The following is a 27364-nucleotide window of genomic DNA, read 5'->3' as shown; positions in this document are numbered from 1 at the left end:
TCATTTTATGACGCATCAAAATAAAAGGTCGTAAAAGCGAAATGGCACAAAAACCCGTCCAAATCATGAGCGCGAAAATATAAAAGAAACACTGCATCCAATAGACCGGAGTAAACAAATACATAAACAGGCGAGCAAACAAAGAAGACAAACATATGTATAATACTAAAGAACACTAAATAAACCTCCTTGGCAGTAAAAACTCGACCGGGGGGGCATAAGCCGAAAAGAAATCAAATGAAATTAAATACGCAATGCGCAGATATGCAAGTAAAATGTGTACATATATAATCCCATGCCTCTATATAGTATTTAAGCCTCCCTTTTATATATGTATAGACAGTACGGCAAGGTGTGTAACCAACTTCTTGTCATTTCTTCATATTAACCTGTCCAACTGTGCGCTGCTGATGACAATGTGATGCTGATTCTGATTCCGACTCTGACTCTGACTCTAATTATACCACAGTGCTAACAGCAGCAACATCAGCATCCGCACTAACGCCAGCCACAAGCGTTTGAATCGCTTCACCCAGTTTTTGGACCTCCTGCCCTTGGGACTCAGCTCCAGCTCCGTCAAGCTGGCCACCACATCGTCGTCACCACAGTCACAATCACAATCACAATCACAAACACAATCACAATCACAGAGCCAGCCATCCGTATCAGTATCCATGTCCCCGTCGCTGGGCAGCCCGCATCTCAGCAGCTCGCAGCTGGAGGTCTCTGCTGCCGGAGACAGCCTCCAACGATCCATTAGCTTCCACTCCGAGGAGCTGCTCCTGGACGTGGTGACCGGCGAGGAGTTCCGTGACCTGCAGCACAGGTAGTGGGGACGTTTGGGTGCACAGCACCTGGCACAATGTACAAAAAACACACCAGACATCATACACCAAACACAACACACACCTGATATGAGTATTCAAACACGAACGGCAACTGCAGATGCTGCCCGGGCCACTCGGGCGCATACTTAATGTCCTGCTTAACAGCTAGGGATAAAAAGGCATAAAAACAGCGGGCAAAATATTCAGCTGACGAAAGAATGTTGAGAAGTACAAATGGACTTGTTGAGTAAATCAAATAAATTTTATTTGACTCATGAGTAAAATTATATTGAGATATTGTTCAACCTAAATTCAAATTATTTCAACAGCAAACTTATACGTATTTCTATAAATCAACAAATTATTACTTAAAGCTTGTATGACTGAGTAACAATAAGAATATTACAAACAATTATATACATTTTTATATTTTTAAGATTTAATTGTTTGGCATACTCCCTCATAAGTTATCACTTAAGCATAGCTTATTTTGTACTTTACGTAATGATGCGTTTTATAAATAAGTATGACTAACAACTATTTATTTATTATAATTGAGGTGTAAAATCATTATAGCTTCAATGTTTTTAAGAATATAGGCATATGTTTAAAATGTTTTAGATTTGGATGTTTTAAAAAATATTTAATTTTTATTATCTGCAAGGGTGTATAAACTTTGGCGAGCCGAAGTTAGCTTCCTTGTTGTTAATCTATATTTTACAAAGGCACGCCATGGATGGATAAATGTCTGTATGGCAATGGTGTTCATCGTTTGTTATTTCTTTTGACTTACAACCTTTCTGCCTTGTCAGTCACATACATATACTGATTATACTAAAAGTCCAAAACAGGAGTTTAAAGTTTTCTTTGCCTACACGCTATACGAAGCTATCTTTATCTGCAAAACTTTCTTTAAATCTTGTTGCAGTGAGCGCTTAAATCAGAGCCAGAAGCCATGTTTATTGATTTAATTTGTTTAAATACTTGTAGAATTTCGACCCCAGCATGAACAGATTGTTAATAAAGACTGGGGCTTGAAGTGAAGTCCAGTTTGAAACCCACTTGTTGAACGTTAGAGTGAGTAAATTCTCTTCAAATCACGCAGCAATTGCGACAATGCGTACTCGACATCAGTAAAACAATGCGGCAGCCCAGAAATCAAAGTATAAATGGATGGACAGGGATTGGGGTCCTGGGGTGTTGGTGGCTAAACGGTGGCTACATGGTGGCAACACAATACCCTGCTGGGGGAACTCAAAACCCGGGACTTAAGCACGCGAACCACCTTTGTGGCGATGAGAGATTAGGGATTAGAGCTCGCAATGAGGATAAGTGGATTAAGTGACAGTGGCCACAAGCGGAGCTTGACCGCCCACTTTGGCACCCACCTAAATGTATTTTTATCGAGCCAAATTAAATTTCGATTCCAGCGAAAATGAAGTAGTTGTGGTGTTTAAGCCATGTGGGAAGCAATTATCATATAAGATTATCACGGGAAACGCTGGCTTAATTGAAACTAAACGAGTATGCCGGTTTGATGCACTCGGCAGGTTTATTTTCCAAGAATTTTAAAACGTTTGTAACTGCTTGAAGGAAAGCCAAGTTGATTTAGTCATTTCCCACCATAAAATAAGCTTTCTGGGGACATAAAAGGGTAAAGATTTACGACTTTGTGCTGGCCATAAACTTGACCAACAATAAAAAGATTAATTTTAATACTAATTCCAAAAATGTTAAATGGTTAGGAGGTTAAAAATCTGAATTTGTTGAGCCAAGTAATGGGCTCTAGAAGTGCAGTTAGGGGTCTCCTTTCTGCGAGGAATGGAAAACTTAGAATTGGAAAAGAGTTTTACCAAAATTAGAAGAAGCAATTTTAATGGTTTTCTAAGAGAATTCAACAGGTTACGCAGGTATACAGCCAACTAATTCCAGGAACCATTTGTACTTATCTTGGTAATTGGGTACTTTTGAGTGAGTTAATGCCGTCAAAGCTGAAATCTCTGATTTTACACAATTTCAACGATTTAAAAATATTTATTTCATGGAATATTCTCTTGGAATCTAAACTCCTATGTTCGTTTTAATTTCGGCTTAAACAGTAAAAACGGTTTTAATATTGGAAAACAAATTATCGAATTTAGTTCCCAAAAATTGTGATTTAAAGGAAAAAATAAAATGAATGCGGCTTTATCCGAAATTACATTCCACAGAAAACTTAAGATTTCAAGAGAAGTTAAAATATTTTCATTGAATATTCAACAATTATCAATTGTACAATTGGATCGTGAAAATTTAGAAATCATAATAGCACCTGAATGGGCATTCAAATTGCAGTTCGTTTTGTATCAGTCTACTATTTAATTGGCAAATTGGGGAAAAAAACGGTGCACCTACTGCAAGTTTGAGCGAAATGAGCGGATTGAACTGTCGCCTTTTGGCCTTTGCCACTTCCGCGGCGGGCCAGCGCCTCATCAATCACAGGAAAATAAGGGCAAATTAATTAATTACTACCCAGCTACCGGGCTGATGAATAGTGGCTGAATAATGTATTTGAGACGGCGTGGGACGGGGCGGTACTTTCTCGCAACTGACAACTGTGTAAATCGAATTAGCGGAGAAAGCGATGCCCACTTGGATGACCGGTCAGCGGTGGTGAAAGCCGGCACTCAAGGTCACTCGGCAACATGGCAATGCAATTAAGGGGAAGGGAGGTCTCTCATCGAGTGGTGACCGCAGCCAGTGTAGACAATTAAGGAAGTAGTAACCAGTCGACCTTGGCTCTTCCTGTTGACATGGCGCTCATTCGATTTGCTTTTTAATTCGCGCATTCTGCATTCAGCATTCAGCATTTAGCATTGTCCTTGACATTGACATTGACCTTGGGCCGCTAATTGCATCACAATGGTTTCAGGTGGGGCCCAAACCCAAACACAAACCCAACCCACCACCAACCAATCGCATCGATCAACCACTGTCATAGCTTTGGATATTATCTTCATCCTTCGGCGAATTGGTTTTCAAGTTCGTGTCATTAAGCTGAGATTCATTGCTGTCATTCCGCTCTATCTTCATCTGGGATATCCACCTGAGAGTAATCGAATGTCAACAGGATGTTGGGTGGTGTTAGTTTCAAATAGAAGCCATAAATAATGCGTCTCCAGCTATAATGGCACTCCCACAAAACAGTTGTGCTGCCCAGTTTGTATGCAGTTGCAGTAGTCCGTAAGCGGATTAGCAGCCAATCATCGTTAAAGAATTACTTTAAAAAAATATGTTAAACAAATGTATCATGTCCTTAAATTTAACGATATGCAAATAATTGATATTCATTTTTAAAGCATAAACACCAATAGCGGTACTGTTTAAATGGCTTTTGCTTTTCAACTTATTTCATTTTAATTATATTTATCCTTATCCTTCGCAACGTCTTATTCATGACCATGATTTCTTTTCCCAACAATATCCCCAACTTAATGATGCTGTCACAAATTAAATTGCACTCAAGTCCAAAAGGCAGTCTCACAAAAGCGGGATAATCGAATTTTATGAACAAGTTGTGCTAAACTCTTTGCAGTTCGAATTTAGTTTAGTTTCGGAAACAAATTATTTGTATAATTTGTATATTATTACTTACATTACATTAAGTTAAAATTTAATCACGATTTTATGCAAGCATTCCTGTAAATTAATCCAAATTTGGACTATTGAAAATTATGCAAATATTCGCAAAATCCTTTACTTAAAGCATGACTGCCAACAAAAAAAAAGCAATATAAATCGTGTTATTGCTATTAAGTATTAGGTTCTCCACAAGAATGCCACAGTCCAGAATTATTGTGGGGAAGGAAAATTAATTATCGAGTGGGAAAACTTTGTATAAAAATGAGAGCAAACAACTAAATTTGATTTTAATTAAGACCTATGCTACGTTCATAACGTATTGTTTGGCTTCGTCAGCCTTTAACTTGGCAGTTATTATGATGAAGCAGACGGATGCCATTATGCAGAAATGGAAATTGAGTTTCCTGCTGCATCGGCATCTAGGATTGCAGTTTTAATCAGGCCATTTTCCCCAGCTGGCTTTTCAGCGCCAGCAAAAAGTGACAGAATTCGCGGGAAATTTTGTATTACTTGGCTGTCGAACTCAGCGGCAAATGAGTCTGCAGCGAGAACTGCAAAAAGCCGCAAGACCCTGTAAACTGAAACTTTCACCATTGCCCCTCAACTGTTTTGAACTGTTCTTCGGGGATTCGTTTCCTCATTAAATTTTGACTATGCTCTAAGCTGGGGAGACTGTGGTCTTTCAAGTCAGCTCGTATAGCCGGCACTTGAGCCATTGTTGCAGTCAACAACAAAAAAAAAAAGAAAACTTTCACTCGTGTGATGTCTGGCTTCGCTAAGATATACCTTCCCGTGGTTCATAATTTCATTAAAGATTGCCACTCATTTGCCTTCACTTGGAAAATAGTTATGTTTCAATCTCATAGACTTTCACCATTTCAGTGAGCCAATAATAAATGGCACAGAAATGTAATAGTATTTTACTTTGGCAGAAGCGAGGTGGCAAATTTTCATTTGCAACATTGCGAAAATTATGTTGAAAGATTTTGAGAGCAAATTATCAGAAGTGAAACTAATTAAAACGCTAAGCTCAGAGGCTTTTCCTTTCAAGGACCTCCGTTGAGGACCTCGACGATGGTCCGCCCAGCACCACCTCATTTGCATTTGTCGTGGTCTTGAACTCTCTTGTTTTCGCCAGTCAGGAATTTTAATTGCATATTTCTGGCAGCTAGAATTTGGTTGCTAAGCCACTTCTATGGACTCCAAGTGCAGCAAGGAAAGGGAATGGGAATCTAAATCGGATTGGGACTGGTACTGGGACTGGGAATACCGATGCCCTGATTGCAGATGCAGCACCTGATAAATGCCCACCTGACTGATTTAACGTGTTTGTGCACTGGAAATAAAATCGGCATTCGAGTGAGGTTTCCATTTGTCACTGCACCCAAAAAGCAAAGTGCTACAGACATCAAAGTGTGTTAAAATCACCTCAAAAGGTGTCCAAGAGTATGCAGTAAAAAAATTAACGTCTTTTTATTAATATATCCAATGGACTTTTATATTTAACATATATTGATGCACACTATTTACACACCTTTTTTTTAGCCAGTTAAACCCCTTATAAGCATTATTTTTAAGCCCATGCCTACACTTTTATGTTTAATTTCTGGGTTGACGAGCTTCACTAGAAATATACAAATCACCATGATTGAGCTGCATGTACATCCTATATGCCTATGTATTACAACTACAAATTAAAAAAATTAATGGCCATAATTAAATACTCTTTAAAACATCTAAATTTCGATTTAAATACATTGAAGCTATGACGCTTTTTAGCTCAATTAATCAAATTATTGCATTCTTCTGACTGAAAATAAAATACCCTCTGCAAAAATACAATAATAAGTATCTGGGATTTTATTTGTAAAATTTAATTTCTAGAAAAGCTTCGTTTCTCTGACTATTTTTTTCGGTGTACCGGCATCTCAAATCATATGCTTAGCAAATAGGTCAAAAAGACATGGACCAAAAATAATCCATGTGAAGACTTTTAATTCGAAATGAACGTCAATTAAATATGTGTTGCTTTATTTTAATTTCGAGCAATAATATTGTTTCCTAGGCATGAATGTATTTAAGCATTCATGAACTAAGTGAAACAAATAGTGTTTTTTTCAGTGTGTGCACGGGTCGAGACTTGCGGCCAGGTGACAATTTCATTGTGTGGCGAGGCCGAGTTGCACATTGTAGCCCCGCAAAATGTGTGCGAAATTGAGGGTCTTTGCCACAGGTAGCAATAATTTGCCGAACAGACAGCATTCTAATTTTTGCCGCAGAGCCCTGCGGAAAGGAAATTTAATTCCTGAGCCTACTAATGGTCGCCGTGTCAAAGGTCAACCTGCCACCGCTTGGGCCATCATTGCATGAATAATTAATAGGGCTTTAACCGCACATTTGGCGAACCGGGGGTCACTTGTACCATTGAAATAAATGCAGCTTAAATTCGTATGTTATATGTGAACTAACGTTTTTATTTAATATTACAATATTTCCCAACTAAAACTAATATATATTATTTTTATGATTAAACATAAGGCAACCAGAATACTTAAGGATTGGATAGTAATTTATATAAATTTGCCAAAGCCATGTTGCAATCAAAACAAGCTAATTCCAAAATATTTTTCCCTTAATGCTTAAATGCAATTTGTAAGCCACTGTACGTATTTTAATAACTGCTATGAATAGTTTATAGGTAGTTAAACTAAAGTATAGGGCCTGCAATGATGCACCTCACATCTCAAACAATTCACCATACTAAAAATAAACTACAAAACACATCACTTCACCCAAATTCTCATTAATCAACATTTACCACAAACTTTTCTTTGTAGTTTTAAAAATGCAAAAAATAAAACTTTAGATTCGTTTTCAACTTTAAACAATTGGCTTTGACTTTTCACTTTTGTCTTTAACTTTATGTTTGGCACTGTTGAACTTTGTTCTTTCAAATGTGAATCATTCGAACTGCTTGAAATGCCTGAAAAGAAAAGGGGCTAAAACGATCTCAAAATTGAAAATCATTTAAGAAAAAAGTGTCATTCGAAATTCAACTAAATGGCGCTTTAGAAAATAAAGAAAGTAGAAGTTCGAGTGAGTTACTTGGCATCTTTGGTTAAGCCATCAGTGGCAGTTCCCAATAAATCGCCTTCCTAATCCCAGTACATTTGCCCTTCTCGTCCAGATCCACTCACAGGGATGAGTTTGGCACCCAGCGCGTTTACAAGAAGACCTCGCCGAACTGCGTGCTGACCCTATATTTGCCGACTCGCGAGATTACGCTCACCGGCAACAATCCGTCCGTGTTGCGTGGCATTGTCTACGTGGACCCCAAGGCCATCCAGGGATATCGCGTATACGCCCAGCTGACGCTGACATTCCGGTGAGTCCGCCGCATCGGCTTCAGTTTTAACACAGAAACTGCAACTTTGCCACAACTGCTGCGCCTTCCTCGATTCCCCATTTTAGATACGGCCGCGAGGACGAGGAGGTGATGGGTCTGCGGTTCTACAACGAGGCCATCATGTCGCTGCACCAGATTTGGCCACGACTCGAGGAGCCCACGCCGGAGTCCCTCAGTCCCCTGCAGGTAATCATAGAAATTGAAATTATGCATGCCTTCTGCCATCTGCCGACACTTGGCGGCATCAACTCCTGGATCCTGACGAGCGCTTGACCGACAGTTTCTGGGGGAGGAGGGGGGGGTTGGAGCTGTCCAACTTTGGCATTAACAATTGATGACGCTGCGGATTGGCCAGCGTACAAGCCACTGATCCACCATCCTTCGAACCAACGCCATCACTCCGCCCGGGAAAGACCATAAAAATTTGGACAATTTGCAGGGGCTTGCAACGCCATAGCTTGGCACCTCAACTTCGCGAAATTTCGAGGGAAACGCGGCTGGAGTTTCAGTTCACTGCGTTAAAAGCTGCACTTAGTTCAACTAAAATCTGATTAAAGAAAGCCTTTAGTTAAAGCATTCTTTAAGTGTTTTCGCTTCCGATTTTCCAAGAAAGAGTGCACATTCCTCAGATGAATTAGTAATTTCCTTAATTGTACACTGTGGACAAAAGTTAAAGCTAATTAACTTAAGCTAAGGGGACGGATTCACCCGCTGCCATGGAGAAGAATATAATTAATATTCAACTCAGCAAGAAAGTTAATATCGCCATGCAGTGAAAAGCAAGTTTTAATTGTATCCAAAATGTCCTCCTGAAATCGTTAAAAACATGCCAATGCAATAATGATAAATTATGTTTATGTTTTAATAGTGGCAGTAGACAACTGTTTTTCAAATGTAATTAGCCTGTTACCAAGGAACTACGTATGTGCATTTCAGCACCCCGGAATTTAAACATAACTCAGCATTTACTTGATGTTTAACTGTTCCCATGACTAACTTTTGTCTCGACTCGAGACCCAACTCAGAGTGTCGGATGAAGTCCGGAGGCACTTGTCCTGGATTTTTATGAGCAGCACGTTGAGTTCGTCCGTCCGGATGCCGACATCTCACGTGCGCCCCTGGATATGTGTACACTAGGGCGGTCCAGAACTGTGTAAATATTTCAATGTCCTTCGTGAGGGTGGCGAGGGTTCAAGAATTTGAGGGAAAGTAAAACTGTATTTTTTTTAAACAATATGTTTCAGACTTTACTGTTTGTGGCACGGACTTGGTGTTATTTAAGAGAAACTTTGTTTTTTCTATTTAATACCTATATTTTTTAACTTTTGATGTGACTTTCGATTAGCAAGCACCAGTAATAATCATATATTTTTAGTTTCAGTTATAAATCATGATACAACAATTTTTTCATTAATATAAAAAAGATTTTTCAAATTAAAAAAAATTTAATTTTTGCTCTCCATATTTTGGTTTTAATTTTGAAAGAGGTCAATAAGTTGAGAAAATTGCAAAAGCAGGAATGTCTTTCTTTGTATAAATTTCCAACTGTAGGCATGTAACACATAGGTAATTGGATTGAAACAGAGAACATTATTAAAAATATTTTTTGGTTTTTGCGCTTTATTTTAAAAGTTTAAAGTATTTTTTTTGTTTTTGTGGCCCACCCTAGTGCGCATACATATAGATTTGTGTATTATATGTATCAAATGTGATGGGGACCGTTTTTCACCGGATTCTCCCTGCCTTCGAGAGTTTGTTCGGTGCACTTAAACCAATTGAAAATCAATTTCATTTAACTAAAAGCCAAACAAATGTTGGCGTTGCCGTTGCTCCTCCAAATTCTTTGTGCATTGTTTCGGATCCTCGCACGGACTTTCCATGGTTCGAATGGTGGCCGAAGGACAAAGGTCAAAAAACGGGGGGAAGCTGACCGAAAATTTCAAATTCAACTTTTCGCATTTTTATTAAATTTGACATGGAATAATTTTTTTTTTTTTTGCCATCCCATTTCCGACAACTTACTCCCCGCACGAATTCGGTTGGCCAATGGGTTTTCTCGCTCCACTTCGTCATAATGGACTCGCAGGCAACCGTATTCTTTTAGGGTTCTTAGACACACTTACACACCCACACACACACAAATACACAAATATATGCAATAACACACACAGGCGCACGCATAATTAAATAAATTTGATTTTAATAACTTGCCGAACGACAAGAGCCCACAAAGATAAAGGAAATTCGGCCAAAAATAGGCCTCAACAAACAGACGAGACAAGTGAGAAGGGGGTGCGTATAGATTGAATAGCACACTGAGAGAAATTGATTTTTTCGTCTAAAATATAAACAGATAAATGTTCTTGTTAAGCGTTCATTTTTATACAGAGGTTGTTTTTAGTTTTAGTCAATGGATTGCATATCATATAGCTGCTATTGGAAAAATCAGGACCATCGATGTATTTGCAAAAATGGCAATAGCGCCATTGTTTTAAGCATAAAAATTGAATAATTATATATTGTAACATTTTTTAAATGAAACATTTTTTAAATGAAACATTTTTGTTAAAGCTGCAAAAGTGCAGAAACTGATTTGTAGTTGTTGTCAAGCTTTGCGGCTTATGAAAAAACCAAACATGCTTACAAACGACGCAGCTGAGAATTTAAATGAAATAAAACTCAGTTTCCTTGGATTCTTTTGAAAAATGCAATTTGATGCCATTTTTCATCTAAACGGTATGATGCGAAAACCGTAATAAAAAGCTTTGCCCCAAGACAACAGAGTCATGTGTCAGAGTTTACTTTCATAAATGCTCACTGCAACCAGGCAGATAAACCACATTGAATTTTGTGGAAGAATCAGGAACACATAAAGCCCGAAGGACACGGCTTTCGTTGACCCGGCAACCTGAGAGTACACGTGCCAACGATTATGTTTACCTAGATATACGCATGTTTTTATTTCAAATTATACATTTGGGTGAGCCCTTATTTCGGGTACATTCCCGTCTGAGGGGGAACATAAATTTAGACTAAATTAATTAATTTGATTAACAGCACTAAGGTTTAAAAGTTATATTGGCATGTTTACTTTTTGTTTTTGTTGAGGAACTGCAATTACAAAAATATCTCTTATAAATCTCTTATAAGGGTCCACTCCATTGAACGTTTCTACACAGTTGTATGTACTTGCGAAAATGATATGCAAATGAAATGCTGACCAAAAACACACAGACAGTCGGGAATTTTATTTGCGACCCAAATGGCAAAGTGATAAATAAATCAACATATTACATTCTTGCTTCCGCGATTATACTGAATTCGGCTTCGAGTTTCAACTTCAATCGCAATGCTAAGCCGCAAATACTTCCACCCTTTGTTTTTTTTTCCCATTTCAGGAGGCCCTGATGAAGCGTTTGGGGGACGGCGCCCACCCATTCACCTTGTCGCTGTCCTCCTACGCACCACCCAGTGTCCAGTTGGTTCCGGCCAAGCGGTACTACGGAGCTCCGATCGGCACCAGCTACGATGTCCGCTGCTTCATCGGTGAGTCCTGCTTTTCCAGGGGGCACAAGCCAGTTGGGAGGTGAAACTTCAGCCAAGGAATGCCCGCCTGTTTTTAAAATCAGCTTTTCAAGGGCCACAGAATTATGAGTCATAGTAACACACCCCAAAATATATATACATTGAACGATAGGAAAAAGGATTTAAGTTTGTATTTCTATAGATCAATTATATGATGGTCTAACTGATTCAGAAAATGATACTCAACATTTTTTCTATTAGCCCCAATATTTTTTTACCCTTAATTGTGGTAATGGATTGGCAGAAATTTGGTAAATACGTTTTAGTGATATACAATATCTACATTTTTCGTACAACTTTAATTTAATTGGTTAAGAATTAAAAAAAAAAGATTATATTTTAAATTGACAATTTGAGTTTGTCGAGTAACATAGGCATAAACCAGGTTTAAAGCACTGGGCAAACTTAAAGTGAGCATTCCATTTGAGACAGTCTGGAGCGGAATGTCTTGGGACTGGGTCACAGACAGACATCAGGCTTCCACCTGAAGCACTCACCCGCAATGCTAACAACCTGAAACCCACCACCCACCACCCACCACTACCACCCAGCAGCCATCGCCTTCCAGACACCACCCTCATTCCCAATCAAACCCAGTCCAGCGCCATCAAAGATCAAAACATCGTCACCAACTGAACCCAGTGGCGACTTCGACTGTGACAATCAACTCGGCTCAATTATATGTGTATAAATATACATCTCTCCGCCAGCGGACACGCCCCCTTCAATCTTTGACGTCAGCACGGGGGGATTTTTGATTGATTTTCGTTACGATTCGTTTGGGTTCTGTTGTTTTTTATTTTGTTTTTCTTTTCGATGGAATGCTCTGAAAGTGGAAAACAACAGTTGATAAAAAACGGTAAAGAAATCTATCTTGGCAAAGCCAAATTTTGTATACACTTACAGTGAAAATTGTCCTTAACTCTCTACAACACGAAAATCTTTCCCGAGAAAAACTACTTTCTTTTGCCAACTTTGTCACTTTTTTGTGGAAAAAAAACTTGAACTTTGTTAAAAATACAAATATTTTTGAAAAAAAAAATTGTTCTTCTAGTTTAAATTTAATTTGAAAATTAAAATTTATTTGAGCTCTATGATAAAGTCGTCCGATTTTAATAATTTTAAAACCGTAATTCTGAAATATTTAATTAATACCAAAAAAAAAAAAAAAAATTAAAAAGACAGCGAAGTTAGCAAAATTTTTGCGGACACACAGACATTACTAGATGAACTTTTAATATGATATTCATTGATTTGCCAAAATATAAAATAAAAAGCCAACCCCACTGCAAGGGTATAATAATTAAATCAATATTAAATACTTTTACGAGTCGAAGCCGTCAGCTTGGATTCGAATTGGGATCACATTCAGATCCAGATTGTGATTCTGTTGATATTATTTTAGTCGCTCCGTGGCGCCCGAGGTCGTACGAAATATGTCCGTGATTCCGTATTTTATTTTCTTATTTTTTGGCAAGGATATACGCACAGTGGCTGCGCCATGCAATATCCTGTTAAATGAAACTTGGCCATCGCCGCTAGCCAACACGAGATTTGGTCCAGAATTATCCCCACTCCCGATCCCCAATTCCCGAGGCCCTATTCATGGTACGAGCCCCTGCCCATCGCCTTTGTCTCCAGGCAGTCGTGCAATTGTTAGATCCGGCATGCAAAGCTGCTCCTGCGGTTGCCCCTGGCAAACCACGCAGGGCATCCGGAAATTGGGGATGGGTTGGCCAGGTCCTACTGCTGCTGCTGCCTCCTCCTCTGTACCTCCATAATTACTCTGTGCCTCCAGTACCATTATTCTCCGCATTGTCAGCTGGACGAGGGTCGAAAGTCGAAGGCAACGGTGCGTTTCACAACTTACCATAGGAACTAGCAAATTTATGAACAGAATGAGTAAGCCCCTTGCCAAAGGAACGGATTGCCTGTTGGCATTGTGTTGAATAACAAGGAGGATTTACTGTAGTTAAAGTTGTTGAGCGATTGCCAACCGATTGTTATGCCCGAAGGCATTTACGATTATTACTTTATACGTACTCACTTAGTTCAACTTTGTGTTTTATTTATCTTGGAATTCGCGAACTTATGGCTGGAAAATGATTGTTAACTGCAAGTACTACTCTAGAGAGTGCTCCTCTTGAGCAGCTTGAACTTTTAGGAAAATTAAAGGGTCCCAATTCAACGTTACTAAAACCTACATTTCCACAAATTTTCATGACCATAAAAGATGTCAGGGTGTTTATTTCAATTTACGTGCCAGCTTAAACTAAAAATGATTGCAAGGCAGCAATTTAGTTACACTGGACAACAAAATCAGTAAAATGAGCAGGCTTTGTTAATTAGGATTATTCCAACGTGAGGTAGATATCATGGCTGCTCACAATATAGAATGGTAATGGATTCGGTTCATTTCTTTTTATACCCTTGCAGAGGGCATTATAATTTGAGGAGCATCACTAGGATAGTCGTCTGTCCGTCCGTTTCCACGCAAACTAGTTTCCATAAACTTGTTAACGCAAATGAGAAAAATAATTTATTTAAAAAAAATAACTGGGCTGTTATGCCAGTGAACCTGTAAGCTCAAAAACAATACAACACACAAAAAAAAAAAAAAAAAAAAGGCGCTCGCTGGGCTGGGAGACGTACTGTATCCTTGGGTGGAGGTGGACCACATATTACTTATAGCCCCACTCATGATCGTACGCCCCTCATCCCGTATCGTTCGTATCGCCCCCTATCCAATCCCATAGAGCTCCTGACCGACGACGAGCTACCGTGAGCGGAGGCCGCCAAGATCAAGCGCCGTCCGTCCAATCCGCTGGCCAGGTGGGTCTTAAGGCTCTTCTGCCACGGCTGCTGTGCCTGTATGTGCACGGCCCTCGACCCAGGTACATCAGGCTGTAATTCTGATTGTGATTGTGGAATGTGGATTTCGAGGTCCGAAATCGAGTTCCGATTGTGGATGTGGAAGCGGATCGGATCGAATCGAATCGAATCGAATTGGATCAGATCTGATCGAATCGAATCGAATCGAATCGGCCACGCTATCGGTGTCGTTTTCCTGTTGCTGCTCATGATCGTACTCTTTTCCATTTCCATTTCCGTTTCGGTTTCTGCGTTCCACCCGTTTCGATCTCTTCCGTTCCGGTGCACTCTGTTTTCATTCATTTCTTCGTTTTGCAGTTTTTTGGTGTTGTGGCTTGCTTTTTCTCTCTCTCTCTCTCTCTCTCTCTCTCTCTCTCTCTCTCTTTCTCTGTCTCTCTCTTTCTCTCTGTCTTTATCAGTGTTTTGCATCTGTCCATGTCAGTGTTGGGAAATGCCCGAGTTCCTTTGCACCAATATTTAAATAATTCACTATTAAAGTGATATTAGTATGACACCACAAACATATTAAAATTGACAGTCTTTAAAAACAGTTAAAATACAACATATTATGTGTACAAACTATCAGATAATTCAATAGTTTTCTCAGAAAACATTTTACTGTATAAAACCCCTTAAATTAACTACATAGCTAAATAAAAACTACATAATTCGAAACACTATTTGTTACGAAATAATATGAACTTGAAGGCTTCGAGTTATGTAAGTAGTATTACGAGTTACGGAAGTTCGACCTTGGTTGCTCTCCCAACACTGGTCTCCCTGGCTTTTCGCCTACGCCTGTTCCTTTCCGTTGTTGTGCTCCATCCCCATTGCTGTTGAAAGCTCGTCTGTTAGTACGTTTCCGTTTCCGTTTCCGTTTTCCCTCCCGCCTTGCATCTCTTCATCTTCCCATCTTTCCATCTATCACTTTCACAAACACTTTCGCCACCTGTTTCTTTCCCACCACTTCTGTGTGCTCCGCCTTCATTTGTTTCATGTTCAATGTGTTTGCCATCCGTTCAAGTGGCCGCCTGCCTGCCTGAGGTTAAAACAAAACTCATGATCACTTGCCATTCGGACGATTGACGGACCTGGGACTGGAACAAAAATTGAGACAATCCCCAAAATTGAAGGATATTTCGCATCGAAAATCCTTGCATCAATTGAAAAGCTTAGCAAGCGTCGGCGGCGGCAACGGTAGCGGCAAACGAAATATACATATTTTGTTTAATCGATGACTAATTGTGATTATCCTACACCGTTTCACCCGTTTTCCCTTCGTTTCCCTTTGCTCTTCCCCGCAACCGCCCCCGCCCCCGCCCCGCCCCGCCCCTTCTGGTCTCAACTGATCTTGCAGCGGACAAAACGGATGAGAAGTTCCATCGCCGGGCATCCGTAAAGATGGGCGTACGGGTGATCTATCGCACGGACGTCTTTCACCAGCACTTGGCGCCGGAGCAGTTCGCCGCGTACGCCGGTCGCCAGCAGCACGGCGCACAGTCGCCCCCGGCCAGTGCCACGCCCCCCTCTGGAGGCGAAGGCGGCGACCAGCAGGCCACCCATACGCACCACTCACAGTCGCAGCCGTCGAGTGGGTCCAAGCAGAAGTCCAAGTCCGAGCGGGGCGACTCCTTCCCCAAGCTGCGCCTCTCGCCCAAGTCCTTCCGGTTCAGCGGCAGATTCGGGCGCAGCAAGAGCGAGATCGAGAAGTGCCCCAACGATCCGTTCCACAGCTACAGCAAGTCCTTCCAGGAGGTGAGTAACTAAAAACTAAAAAGCCTTAAGGCCCCTTTCAGGAATGTGATTATTTGACTTGGTACTCCTCATTACGGACTGCAAAAGAGGGATGAATTTAAAAATAAATGCACTCAAAAAAAAAATTCAGACAAAGCGAGATAACATGTAGGCCAATTTTTTTATGAGGTATTTATATTAACAAGCATTTTTTCGTTATCATTAGGGATTCCCAGAAATTTGATATTTAGCATTAATTCGTATATAAATCATTTTTTTTTTTTTCAATTATGTAATAAAAATTATGAAATACTCCTTATATTACTGTTATTTTCCATTTTTAATAAAAAAAACTGATTTCACTTACATCTATATATTTAATAGTATCCTGTAGAACAAGTATTTTAACATTAATTATTTATACTTATAGGCATCACAGCCCAACAACCATTTCAACTTAAATGACTTATTTACCTTTGAATTAAATGCACAGAATGATATTGAAAATGTTTATATTTTATGGCAAGTTCTTGAGTATCGTTTATGGTGGCTGTGTCAAGCTAAATCAAATTTGGGTTAAGATTTGAAAGGAAAAATAACTCTTTAAAATAAACTTTAGTTGCCATGAAAATTCCTAGAAAATGTGGCATAAATACATAAATTTTAGTGACTCTTAACTAAACCGTAGTTGGGGTTTTATGCTGCTTTGATATTCCAGATGAGCCACGCCTTGTGCCGGTTTTCAGCACTGCAAAAGCCTTAAAGACAAATAAAAAATTTTGTGAGATTTTTAAGTTGACTTAACTATAGCAAGCACACATAAATTGCGATGATAACACTTAGAAAATGTGGCATCAATATGTGTATTTTGTGCCTCTGAACTTAGCCGTAGTTGGGCCCTAAGCTGCTTAATGTTCCCATATTTTGGACCCAAATGAGCCATTTGTTGTCCCGTTTTGCAGCACTGTCACAGAATTCATAATTTCCGTAAGATCTTTTTGGGGAGACTATAACCATAGCAAGCACTTTTTCCATGTTTGGGACCCAACTGAGCCGTTTGTTGTCCCGATTTTCAGCACTGTGACAGCATGTTGCCACCGCACACTGGCGCCGGGGTGACCGGCGGCATCGGGGGCGTCAGTGTGGGTCCCTGCGGTGGTCCCCAAGGGTCCGTGGACAAGCCCTTCCTGCTGCACGACGGCCGCGTCGGATTGAGGGCCAGCCTGGACAAGGGCTGGTACACCCACGGCGAGGACGTCCAAGTGACCGTCAATATACGCAACGACAGCCGCAAGACGGTCCGCAAAGTACGGGTAAGTTTTGTGGCAGCCTTGTCCCTCAATCCTGCTGAGGAAGACCCCCCACATCTTCACACAGTCCTTGGTAACGCAGGCAATCATTGGGGCTGGCATAACGCATACGCAACGTGGTGCAGCCCAGGTGAAGGCTAACAAACTGTTGCATTTTGGTCTGACGCAAAAAAAATAATTGCATTCCAAGTGGCTGAATCTAGTGAGTGATTGTCACAGTAAATGAAAAGAATGTAGAAAATTGTATTTAACCGTATATTAATATTAAGAGAGTATTAAGACGGAAAACTACTTCAACGACTATGGAACATATATATGGTCATTCTGAAATGTAGTACAAGTGGATATTCTATAACTAAAATAATAACCAAACTCTTATCTTAGCACGCAGTATACGTTTGCTGTCCCAAAATCATAAATTTACAAGAATATTCAGGCTTACACAACAAAAATAGATCTCCTCCTACTAAGCTCTGTTGAAGAAATTAAGTACATGGTATGAAGGCTTAATTTACAAACCAGAGTTTGCTTATTAAGTCTGCAATTAGCTTTTGTTTTAAGGATTAGAGACCCCGGTGGGTACTTACCTGTCCGTGCTCATGATTCCACTACATTCGCATCGCATCGCAACGCAACGCAGCGAAGAGAAAACTGAACTATATTCTATTCATCGCCGACTTTACTCCGGGGAAATTGTGCGAGTCACACACACACACACTAGCTCGCATAATCTGCATTGGCACTCCATCTATGCAAAGGTAGGGGTAGTTGAAATCAGGAAAAGGCAGAAGTTTTTCGTACCCATTACTCTAAAATATTCACCCCACACATTGAGCGCGTTTTGTTTTTAAATTGAGGATATGAAATTAAAGAAGTTCTAATTGACTTGCAGCGTTAAGGTTTCAAACTCAGAATATTAAAGGGAGATTCCCCTTCAGACCGAAAAAAATATACAATTTTTTTCAATGCATTTTTGTTTATTTCTATTTGTTTTTGCAAATTGTGGGGTAAAGGACATTAATTCTGTCAAAGTTCATTTTTTTAAATATTTTTTTTTTGATTTGATTTTTGCAGTAGGTGGAAAGGTAAGGTAAATTTTAATTAATTTAAATTATTTTGATTTCATGTATTCAAGAATCTATTTTTCACCCATAAAATCTAGAGAAGCATGTTCTCTTTGAGTTTATACTTCTTTAAAACTCACCAGTTAGGAAGACCATTCCATAAGCTAATATTTCTCGAAGCAGGAATTGATTGAAACAACTCAAAGGCGATATTTCTAAAGGGAAGGAAACCTTTTTTCAAGCGCTTACTGGTCATCCTCTAGACGAGACACTGGACCAAAAAGGTTCAGTATGATTCTTGTTAAAAACGCTGGGACTTGGTAGTGCACATTTATGACAGCAAATCAAACACTCTCCAGGGGCAGAGAGTGGAGCTAAGCTGATTGGGTTCTACCCAGACCTGGTCGTTGTAATTGAAGAACGAGTTAAGCTGAAAATTGGTCAACGACGAGAATTGATTTCCAGTCTTAAGTAAACATAGCCGACGCTATTGTCTTTGCTTTGATCCGCTGCGTTCCCCCCAAACACATTCTTGATTTAGCCGACCAATTACGAAAGATAAATCTCCAATACGGCTGGTAAAATCAATTATTAGCCGGTAAGCAAACATATGGTATGAAGAACAATAGACGACTTAAATGGAATTCGGACTGTATGACTATGGCTAGCTCATTGTGTCACTATGGAGAGCAATACGCTTTTGAAATTTAACCCATCCCATGGAAAGATTACGTACGCACCAGGTGGATGCGGGAGAATGAAGGGGATTGCGGGTCGGAAAGGCGGACAGCAAGTCAGGTGGCGACAAATCGAAAGGATCCCTGTCCCTTGGGTCCGGAACAGGCAGTTGATTCCTTAAGCACACCCACTCACGCTCATATGCAAATGGCGCTTAGCCGAATGAAATTGTCAGGACAAAGCACAATGGGACCAATCCGCACTTTTTCAGTATAAAACCCATTTATGAAAAATCCTGAAAATAAGGTGTCTTTATTCCACAACTGTAAAGTTATCAGCTCGGTAAGATAGCTCTTACACCAAGTGTTTTTAAGCGAATAATTATTTCCTAATGATAAAAAACCTTTTAATTATAAACAGTATTAGGTTGAACAATTTACTAGTTCTTTTTTAATTGTCACCATATAACTTGTAGTAAGTTACCCATTGATTTGATCAATTATAAGAACAGTCCAGCACATTCTACACAAAAACAAAAAAAAAAACTACAGACAGTATTAAAGCATAAGTGTTAATTCAATACCGAATAATATAATCCTTAACTTTTTGTTTTATTTCTAAACCAAAGAGTCTAAAACTGTGGAGTAAGGCCTTATTTTTTAACCACATAAGTTTTATTTTAATACTTCTATGGTCTTTAATATTATACTCAAGAAATTAGTAAGAAATTTTGCATGCCCAATAGTTTAAAAATCATCTAACATTAGTTTTGTTTTATGACAATTTTTTATAAGATTTTTTCAAAATGTTGCTATTTGGCTTTATATTTACAATTTAAGAAAAAATACTAAATCCTTTAAAGGATCGCGTCTGTATAAACTTTGTTGAAAGTGAAGTTTTGAATAAATGCCACAAAAATGTTTTGATTTCGCCCATGGTTTAAGACAGGAGCCCTTTCCCCCGATTCAATCCCTGAAATGCTGTGACATCAGAAGGGTGGGGAGGGGGGATGTCAAAGTGAAAGGCTGGCAAAAGACGCAGTTAAAGTGAAAATTGTGTTTATACACTTTATGGGCTTTATTCCACCTCACACCTTTGCCCAACCGACGGGCTTCGCAGCTCGGCAGCTTTTTATTGTGCCCCAAAGGCCTTTCTGCCCTTATATGTGCGAAGCACACAGCTCAACACACCTTCTTTGGAGGCGGTTCTTCATTTTTATTTCACCCGGTTCCTTTGGCATTCGTAGAGCCTACTCCGCCCCTTTTGAAAGCCATGCTGTATTTAACGAGAAATGGAGCACACAAAAGTGTGCTACAGTTTACATTGTGACGGGTTATTCCTAATCCGTCCCAAACCCCCCGCCACCCCCTCGTTTATCCCTTTTGGCGTAGCTACACGAGCACTTAGCAGGAACCAACATTACGTTTCGATCACAGTGTTCTCTCATTGCGCTGAATACTCTGTCAGTGTTGGAAAAGAATATAGTATTGTGTAACTAGGTAATGTCATGGGCGGCATAACTTTCACCATAAAATTCAGTTTCGGAAAAGATTCTAGTATTGTATGCCTAGGTATGGAAATGGAGCAGAAATGGTACTAGCAGAAATAAATACTTGTAAAAAAACAAGATAAAATTCAATATATCTAGAAATTTAATTGAAACAAGAAAAGAGGCTAGCTTCGGCAAGCTGAAGTCAATTTACCCTTGCAGATATTATAAACATGAAATATTCCTTAAACTTTTTGTTTCGGACCAAAAACTCACGAAATAAAACTGAAATGCCCAAGTCACATAACCATTTTAATAATTTAGAATAAGGATCATCACATAAGATTATTACCTAGGTTAGTTTAATGATTTACTTGTTAGCCTAGGTAAATTACTCAAAAATATCTTGAGCTTGAGTTTTAACCAAATATAATGTTCATTATACAATGGCCAAGCAATGGACTAAGCTGGCGACTAAATTTCTGGCTGAGTGGCTTTGGTGTCATGGCGAATCGACATTTAATTACGTATACGAGACGGATATTACGCATACGAGATGGGGCCACACGAGATGGGGACAGACTGCGTCGCATCCAAACACAACAGAATCGAGCTTCGAGACTAATGCAAATGCATGGCACAACTCAATTCTGAACAGAAGACAAACGGCTCGGTTCGTGGGGACCGGCTCAATTCAGACTCAGTTGAGGCATTGGAAAATGTTTTATGGTGCCGCCTGTCAAATGTTATTGTTTATTTTTATGGTACCCCCATTATTTTCCCAGCGCATTGTTCATTGATGAATAGACGACGTTGCCCATGGAACAGACGGTTCCAATATAGTCAGCGGCAGAAACAAGTTATGACATGTGTGTGCACATGGAATCAACTTGTCTGTGAGCGTAAATAACTATCCGCAAAGGACGAATCACAGGTGACTTTAAAGCCGGACTGAGGACAAGGACATCCGCATACCTGAGTGCCTTAAATGACTTCAAACTGTTCTCTAAAATGCCGCTCTCTACCTTGTTCTCAATGTGGCCACTCAAAAATAACCTGACCCTTGAGCTGAACTTTAGCTGTTTCACATAATATGTTACATAAGACTTAAGTATTTGTTGTGCATCTAAATTTGAAATAACACAAGTCTATTATGCCGTTAAGAAAACATTTACTTGTTTAAAATAAAAGTTCCACCACATTTGCTTGATTGTGCCACAAACACGAAATCTTAATTTGAGCGCTGTGCTTTTGGTTTGTTTTAATATAATTCGAACTCTTATTTATTTAAAACTTTTAGGCAGTTTCTCTCTGTGGAGCTAAGCTTTCCGAAGGCTACAGAGAAGAAGTCAGAGGAAAGGTCAAGGCATTCAAAACGAAGCCAATCAAAGAGCCAACTGAAGCACATTACCATTTGGGATAATCGGCTGTTGCGTAGAAAAGGCGAACATTTGATTGATTGACGGCTGCCATTGCGTCTACATCGAAAAGAATTTCTGATCCTCTGTAGGGCTTTTAAAAATTAAAAATCAATCAAATTTAAAAAATACATTTCTTTATGAGTGTGTATTTGGATTTACCAGTGTCCAAGGTAAAATTTTTTTACTTAGAAAACTAATGACCATCTGCTCTGCATAATTTAAATAGTCTGTGGCACATCCTGTTTTGTCAAATTCGTGTTCAAAAATTGCTCGGAATTAATAATGTCAACTGGTTTTGTTGCCCTTGCCTCAAAAGAAGTGCTCGTGTCCTTTCTGGCCATTGGGTCCCCCCCCCCCCCCCCCCCAGGGTCCTTGTTCATTTGTGACAAGTTTTGTGCCAGCTTTTATGCTTTTATGCAATCGCATAATTCGATTTGATTTGATGGCCCTTCCCAGGCACCTCAACTCCACTCCACTCCACTCCACTCCACTCCACTGCCATTTCCACATTTCTTGTGGGCAAAACCTCTCGGCCCTCCTGCCCATTTATTTTATTTCATCGTGCACTTTGCGCCTTATTAAATATGTACATTTCTGTGTGTGTGCGATGATTCTGAATGCCGAGATTGCTTTGTACTTTTTGTTTTTCTTTTCTTAGCAACCACCAAGTAGCCACCCCACGAAAGTCGCAAATTACCTTCGATGCTTGGGTGCTTGGGTCCTTGGTTCTGGTAACTTGGACATCTGCTCCCCAATTTCTTGCAACAAGTTCGCCAAAAGTCCTTTGGCCTCCAGCCAATTGAAAGTCCCGCAGCCGTCGCACAAAGGAAATAGCCGACTCGGATGATCGAGGACTCGCGAGGGGCTCCCAGTGCCGTTTAAATGCTATATGGAATTGAAAACTGCGAATCGAATGTGCCGATGGATGGATTTTGAGTGCTCATTTTGATGGCTGGATGCGGGAAAAATGGGTGAATTTCATGAGTTCTTGGACACGTTAAATCAAAATGGGCCCCAGTCGAGTTAATTTCACTAACGGAATAGAGAAACCGAAACCAATTAATATTCATTCATTATTCGAACATAAACAAAAGCGGAAAATAGAAATTTTGATGGAATGATTCATGAGTTATCGAATACGAATTAAATCAAAATGCCTCCTTTAAATATATACAGTCGAGTTCGAGCTGCCATTAACAATTAATATTCATTCACTATTTATCCACAAGCAAAGGGGAAAATATAAATTGTGATGGATGCTGCAGAACTAATGAGTTTTGGGACTTCTTGAATAGGTAAAATCAAAAAAGGCAACTGTAAATGGTACGACGAATTTAATGAAGCGATTTGAGATATCGAAAACAATTAGTAATTAATCATTTTTTCGATGGACGAGAATCGGAAGAATTTAATGAGTTCTTGAATATCTAATTTTGATTCATCATTTATTCAAGCTGATATTGAAAGGAATTTGGATTGACGAGGAAAAATATATAAATTTTAAAATCACATTATGACACGAATTTATTCAATTAATTTAAATATCGATTAGCTATTGTAAAAAAAAGGGGAAAATATAAACTAAATAAGTTAAATTTTAAAAATTGGCCAATTAAGGTGAATACAGTTGTTTAAATAGGCATTGTCACATTTATAACTACTTAATGTTTAATTAAAGCTAAACATTAACAATTCATAAAACTTCCATAATTCTTCTTAATTTCTTAACATGTTTTGTTCGCTTGGTTTTTATCATTTCGGCTTCTTTAAATGGTGACATTTATTTTTTGGTCGCTGTACTTGAGTGCATTATCCTAGATTGGCTGGGCGATTGGGCCAAAGACATTTTGGCCGCATCCATCGCTTCAGCTTGTCCAAAAACAAACAAGGCCCAAAACGATAATATATGCGATTTATATGGGTGACTCTTAAATACTATTTTCGCAAATCGTTATTTTTTCTCAAATCTCCAATATTTAGGGAAAGGTTTCCAAAGGCTTTTACAAAGTAATCTTATTATCCAAAAATTTTTAGCCAAACTGATATTGTCAATATAAAAGGTTACGAAGAACCCGAAAGGGTTTATGAAAAACTACTTAACAGTTTAATTAAGTAAATGTGTAAATTAATAAATCTCTTTAAATTATAAAAAGAGGAACATAATATTTCTAACAACTATTTTCAAGATAATTTAGAAACATCGGATTTAAGCAAAGTTTTAAGGAAAGTCTCAGGGAAGAGTGTTCCTCCCTTGGGAAGTTGCACCACTCTGAACCACACTGCCACTCCATTTCCCCTTTGGATCTGCCACTTGATTGCCATTGCCAGCACCTACGCCTTCTCACATAACACACACCCCCTAACCCACTATTCTCCCGGGGATTTCCCCCTGCATCATGATTTCTGATTTTATATTCGTTTTTTTCCGGGACTTCGCCCGCAGGTGTGCGCCATCCAGCACGTGGACGTGTGCATGTTCAACAACGGCAAGTTCAAAAACGTGGTGGCCGACTCGGACAACTTGATGCCGGCCACGGACCGCACGGTGGCCGCCGGAGCCTCGCTGAACACCACGGTGGTACTGCGGCCGCAGCGCGGGCCCACCAAGAACTGGATCGCCCTGGAGGACACATTGCAGCGCAGCACGGAGCCGGAGGAGATTACCGGCGCCATTGCCGCCTCGGCCATCCGATCGCCGCACTTCGTCATGCAGAATGCCCAGCTGCTGGGCCAGGGCGGCCATCCCCTGGGCAGTCCCGCCCTGATCACGCCCCATCCGCACCTGTGGCAGCCGGGATCGGGAGTGGGATCGGGTGCGGGATCAGGATCAGGCTCCTGCTCGTGCTCGGCATCGGGATTGGGAGGCCAGGGATCGGGATTGGGAGGCCAGGGGCAGTGCGGCGTCAATGGCCACAACAATGCCACCGGCGAGGAGCGCAACGTGTTCGCCATCTACGTGTCCTACTATGTCAAGGTGAAGCTTACCCTCAGCGGCATGGGCGGCGAGCTGTCTTTGAAGCTGCCCTTCGTCCTGGTCCATGTGGACGAAACTCAGCGACCGGGATTCGCCTCGGCCACGTTGGGCGAGCTGCGGCTGGAGATGGAGCGTCTGGCCCTGCAGGATGCACCGGTGGGCAAGCGGACTGGACGGCGAGTGGCGCGGGAGATCGGAGATGGACCATCCACCAGTGCCGCTGCTGCTGCCGCTGCCGCCGCCGCCGGTGCTGCTGCTGCTGGCTCCCAGCCCGCCGGAGGGCAACAGTCGTCCAACCAGCTGGACATGATCGAGAGCCTGGACGACGAGTTCAACATTCGGGTGCCGGTGCCGAGGAATGGCTCCCACAAGCGGCGGTTGCAGCGCAGCGAGACTCTGGCCCGCGACCTCGAGGAGCAGGAGGAGCAGCTGCCTCTTCGGGAGGAGGAGCACATTGTCCAGATCCATCTGGAGCAAGTATCGCCCGACCGGGATGAAGTGCCGCAGCAGGGGGCGGAGAGCCACGCCCCTGGAGCCGAGACCGGGGCAGTGCCCAAGCCGTCGAGTGTGTGATTCTGATTGTGGTCCCAGATGTTTGCCAAACGCAAGCGAAAGCCATAGTAGAAGTTGCTTAAAAAAAAGTGAACCATTTGGTTCCAGTTTCCATTGCTTACTTATTTTATGCAAAGCCACACAGTGGCATTACACTGGTAAAAAAAAAAACCTATTAAGTGCAAGTATTTTATACTCGGTTTAAATAAATTAAATTTGAAAATTTTCATATTATTTTAATATTTCATTTAACTATTTTCGAAAAAGATTTTAATACTTGAAAGTTTTATTTTAGCTGAACCCAAATTAAAATTAAATATACTTTTTTGCATATTAAACCAAATATATAATATTAAATCATGCAATTTTATATGCATTGATTAAATATTGTGATTTTATATTTCATTTAACCAAGAAAGTTATTTTTACCTTTTAATTTGTTTACCAGTTTATAACTTAAGATATGTTTTATATAATTAAGTTTCTTGGCTGCTATGGCATGTAAATCAATAAATATTTTTGTTTTCTGTTTGTAACAGAATAAGTTTTCATTTAACAAAATTAATTATAATTTTAAGGAGGCTATTCAATTGAATATAATAATTTCAATTGAATATAATAATTTTAAAATTAAAAAATAATCACAGGAATTTCTTGTGATTTGAAATCACTTGAAAACCCATAAATTTTGATTCAAAAAGTGTTTCCACTTTAACATAACTAAATTCATAGACTTAAAGTTGTATATTATTGAATTAATTTCTAATTTAAAGTTTTTTCTTAAGCAGCTGAAAAACTAACTATTTAAATAACTCGAAACGGATTTCCCAAAAAGGGGTAAAACAAACGGTTTTCAGCTAGAGTTACTATTTACATTTCTGGCTCAACAAAGTTAAATAGAAGACTCACATTGTATTCTAAAATTTCAATAACAATGAGTTGTCAGAAATGTAAGTAGCAGCAAACCCCACTGTAAATGTAATCAAAACCATTCAGTTTAGGTTTCAGAAGGCGAACGTGAGCAGTTAGAAGTTAGAAGTTTGGAGAGAGATAATACTTACCAGATGAAGGTTTCCAGAAGTGGAGGGCAGCCCGAAAGCATATGTGGCAAAATCATTTGAGAATTAGTGGGCAAAGGTATTCCCTAGGAATTAGACAATGAATTGAGGTGAAATTTTTGCGATTTCGATTTAAGTCGAAGTGGACGAGAGCGGCAATGAAGTGAAACGTAAAGGCAGCGATAGACTAAGTTAGCAATGCTAAGATTTATCATTTGATATTAGCCATGCAATGCGTTGAAATTGATGATATTTTGAGTGGATTCTCGGGATGTTCCAGCTTGAATGGGTAAGACATAAATGAAGTCGCTTGACCCCATGGATATTCCAATGGAGAAGAAACCAACCAGAAAAACACAGTCACCTAAATATGTACCTAGATCGTAAGTGAGTGTGGTTCAAATGAAATCCGTATTAATGTACAACTACACATCAATGCCAATTGAAAAGCCCTTTTAAATCGCACAGATGTCACCACTAGGGTTTTTCGACATTGTATTACCTAAATAATTATACACATTTGCATATATTTACCAAATATTAAATGTTTGATGTGAAATACATAACAGAGGCCAAAGGGCAGACACACAACAAACTATTAGTGCTTAAATCTCGTTGCGGTTTCAAGCTCACGAAAATTATTTACAAATTTCAAATCAATAACCAACCGAACAAAGAACCCAGACACCCACTCAAAGTGCAGAAGAACCCCAACACATATCTGTGAGTTATCTGGCTTTTGTTGCCAACGTCAATGGATTATTGTCGCTAAAT

At 39.8% G+C, this 27364-nt stretch overlaps 1 protein-coding gene across 6 annotated transcripts in view; it reads left to right on the top strand.

Annotated features, from left to right (window-relative positions):
* The window catches only part of LOC128261070 (uncharacterized), a 58664-nt gene extending 32938 nt beyond the window's left edge, over window positions 1-25726 (top strand). For 3 of the 6 annotated variants that reach the window (XM_052994511.1, XM_052994510.1, XM_052994512.1), the window contains exons 3-9: window positions 470-826; window positions 7636-7833; window positions 7920-8040; window positions 11253-11400; window positions 15668-16065; window positions 17121-17357; window positions 24450-25726. In XM_052994511.1, coding sequence (XP_052850471.1) covers window positions 470-826; window positions 7636-7833; window positions 7920-8040; window positions 11253-11400; window positions 15668-16065; window positions 17121-17357; window positions 24450-25553 — 2563 coding nt within the window. In that variant the 3' untranslated portion in view covers window positions 25554-25726. Of the gene's footprint in view, window positions 1-469; window positions 827-7408; window positions 7545-7635; window positions 7834-7919; window positions 8041-11252; window positions 11401-13243; window positions 14593-15667; window positions 16066-17120; window positions 17358-24449 lie in introns of those variants that run through there. The other 3 variants (XM_052994514.1, XM_052994513.1, XM_052994515.1) reach the window with 3 other exon arrangements.
* Window positions 25727-27364: the final 1638 nt, after the last annotated feature.

Source organism: Drosophila gunungcola (genome assembly GCF_025200985.1).
Source record: "Drosophila gunungcola strain Sukarami chromosome X unlocalized genomic scaffold, Dgunungcola_SK_2 000050F, whole genome shotgun sequence".
Classification (NCBI taxonomy): domain Eukaryota; kingdom Metazoa; phylum Arthropoda; class Insecta; order Diptera; family Drosophilidae; genus Drosophila; species Drosophila gunungcola.
The sequence above is the reverse complement of the archived record's forward strand: the minus strand, read 5'-3'. Positions and strand labels throughout refer to the sequence as shown.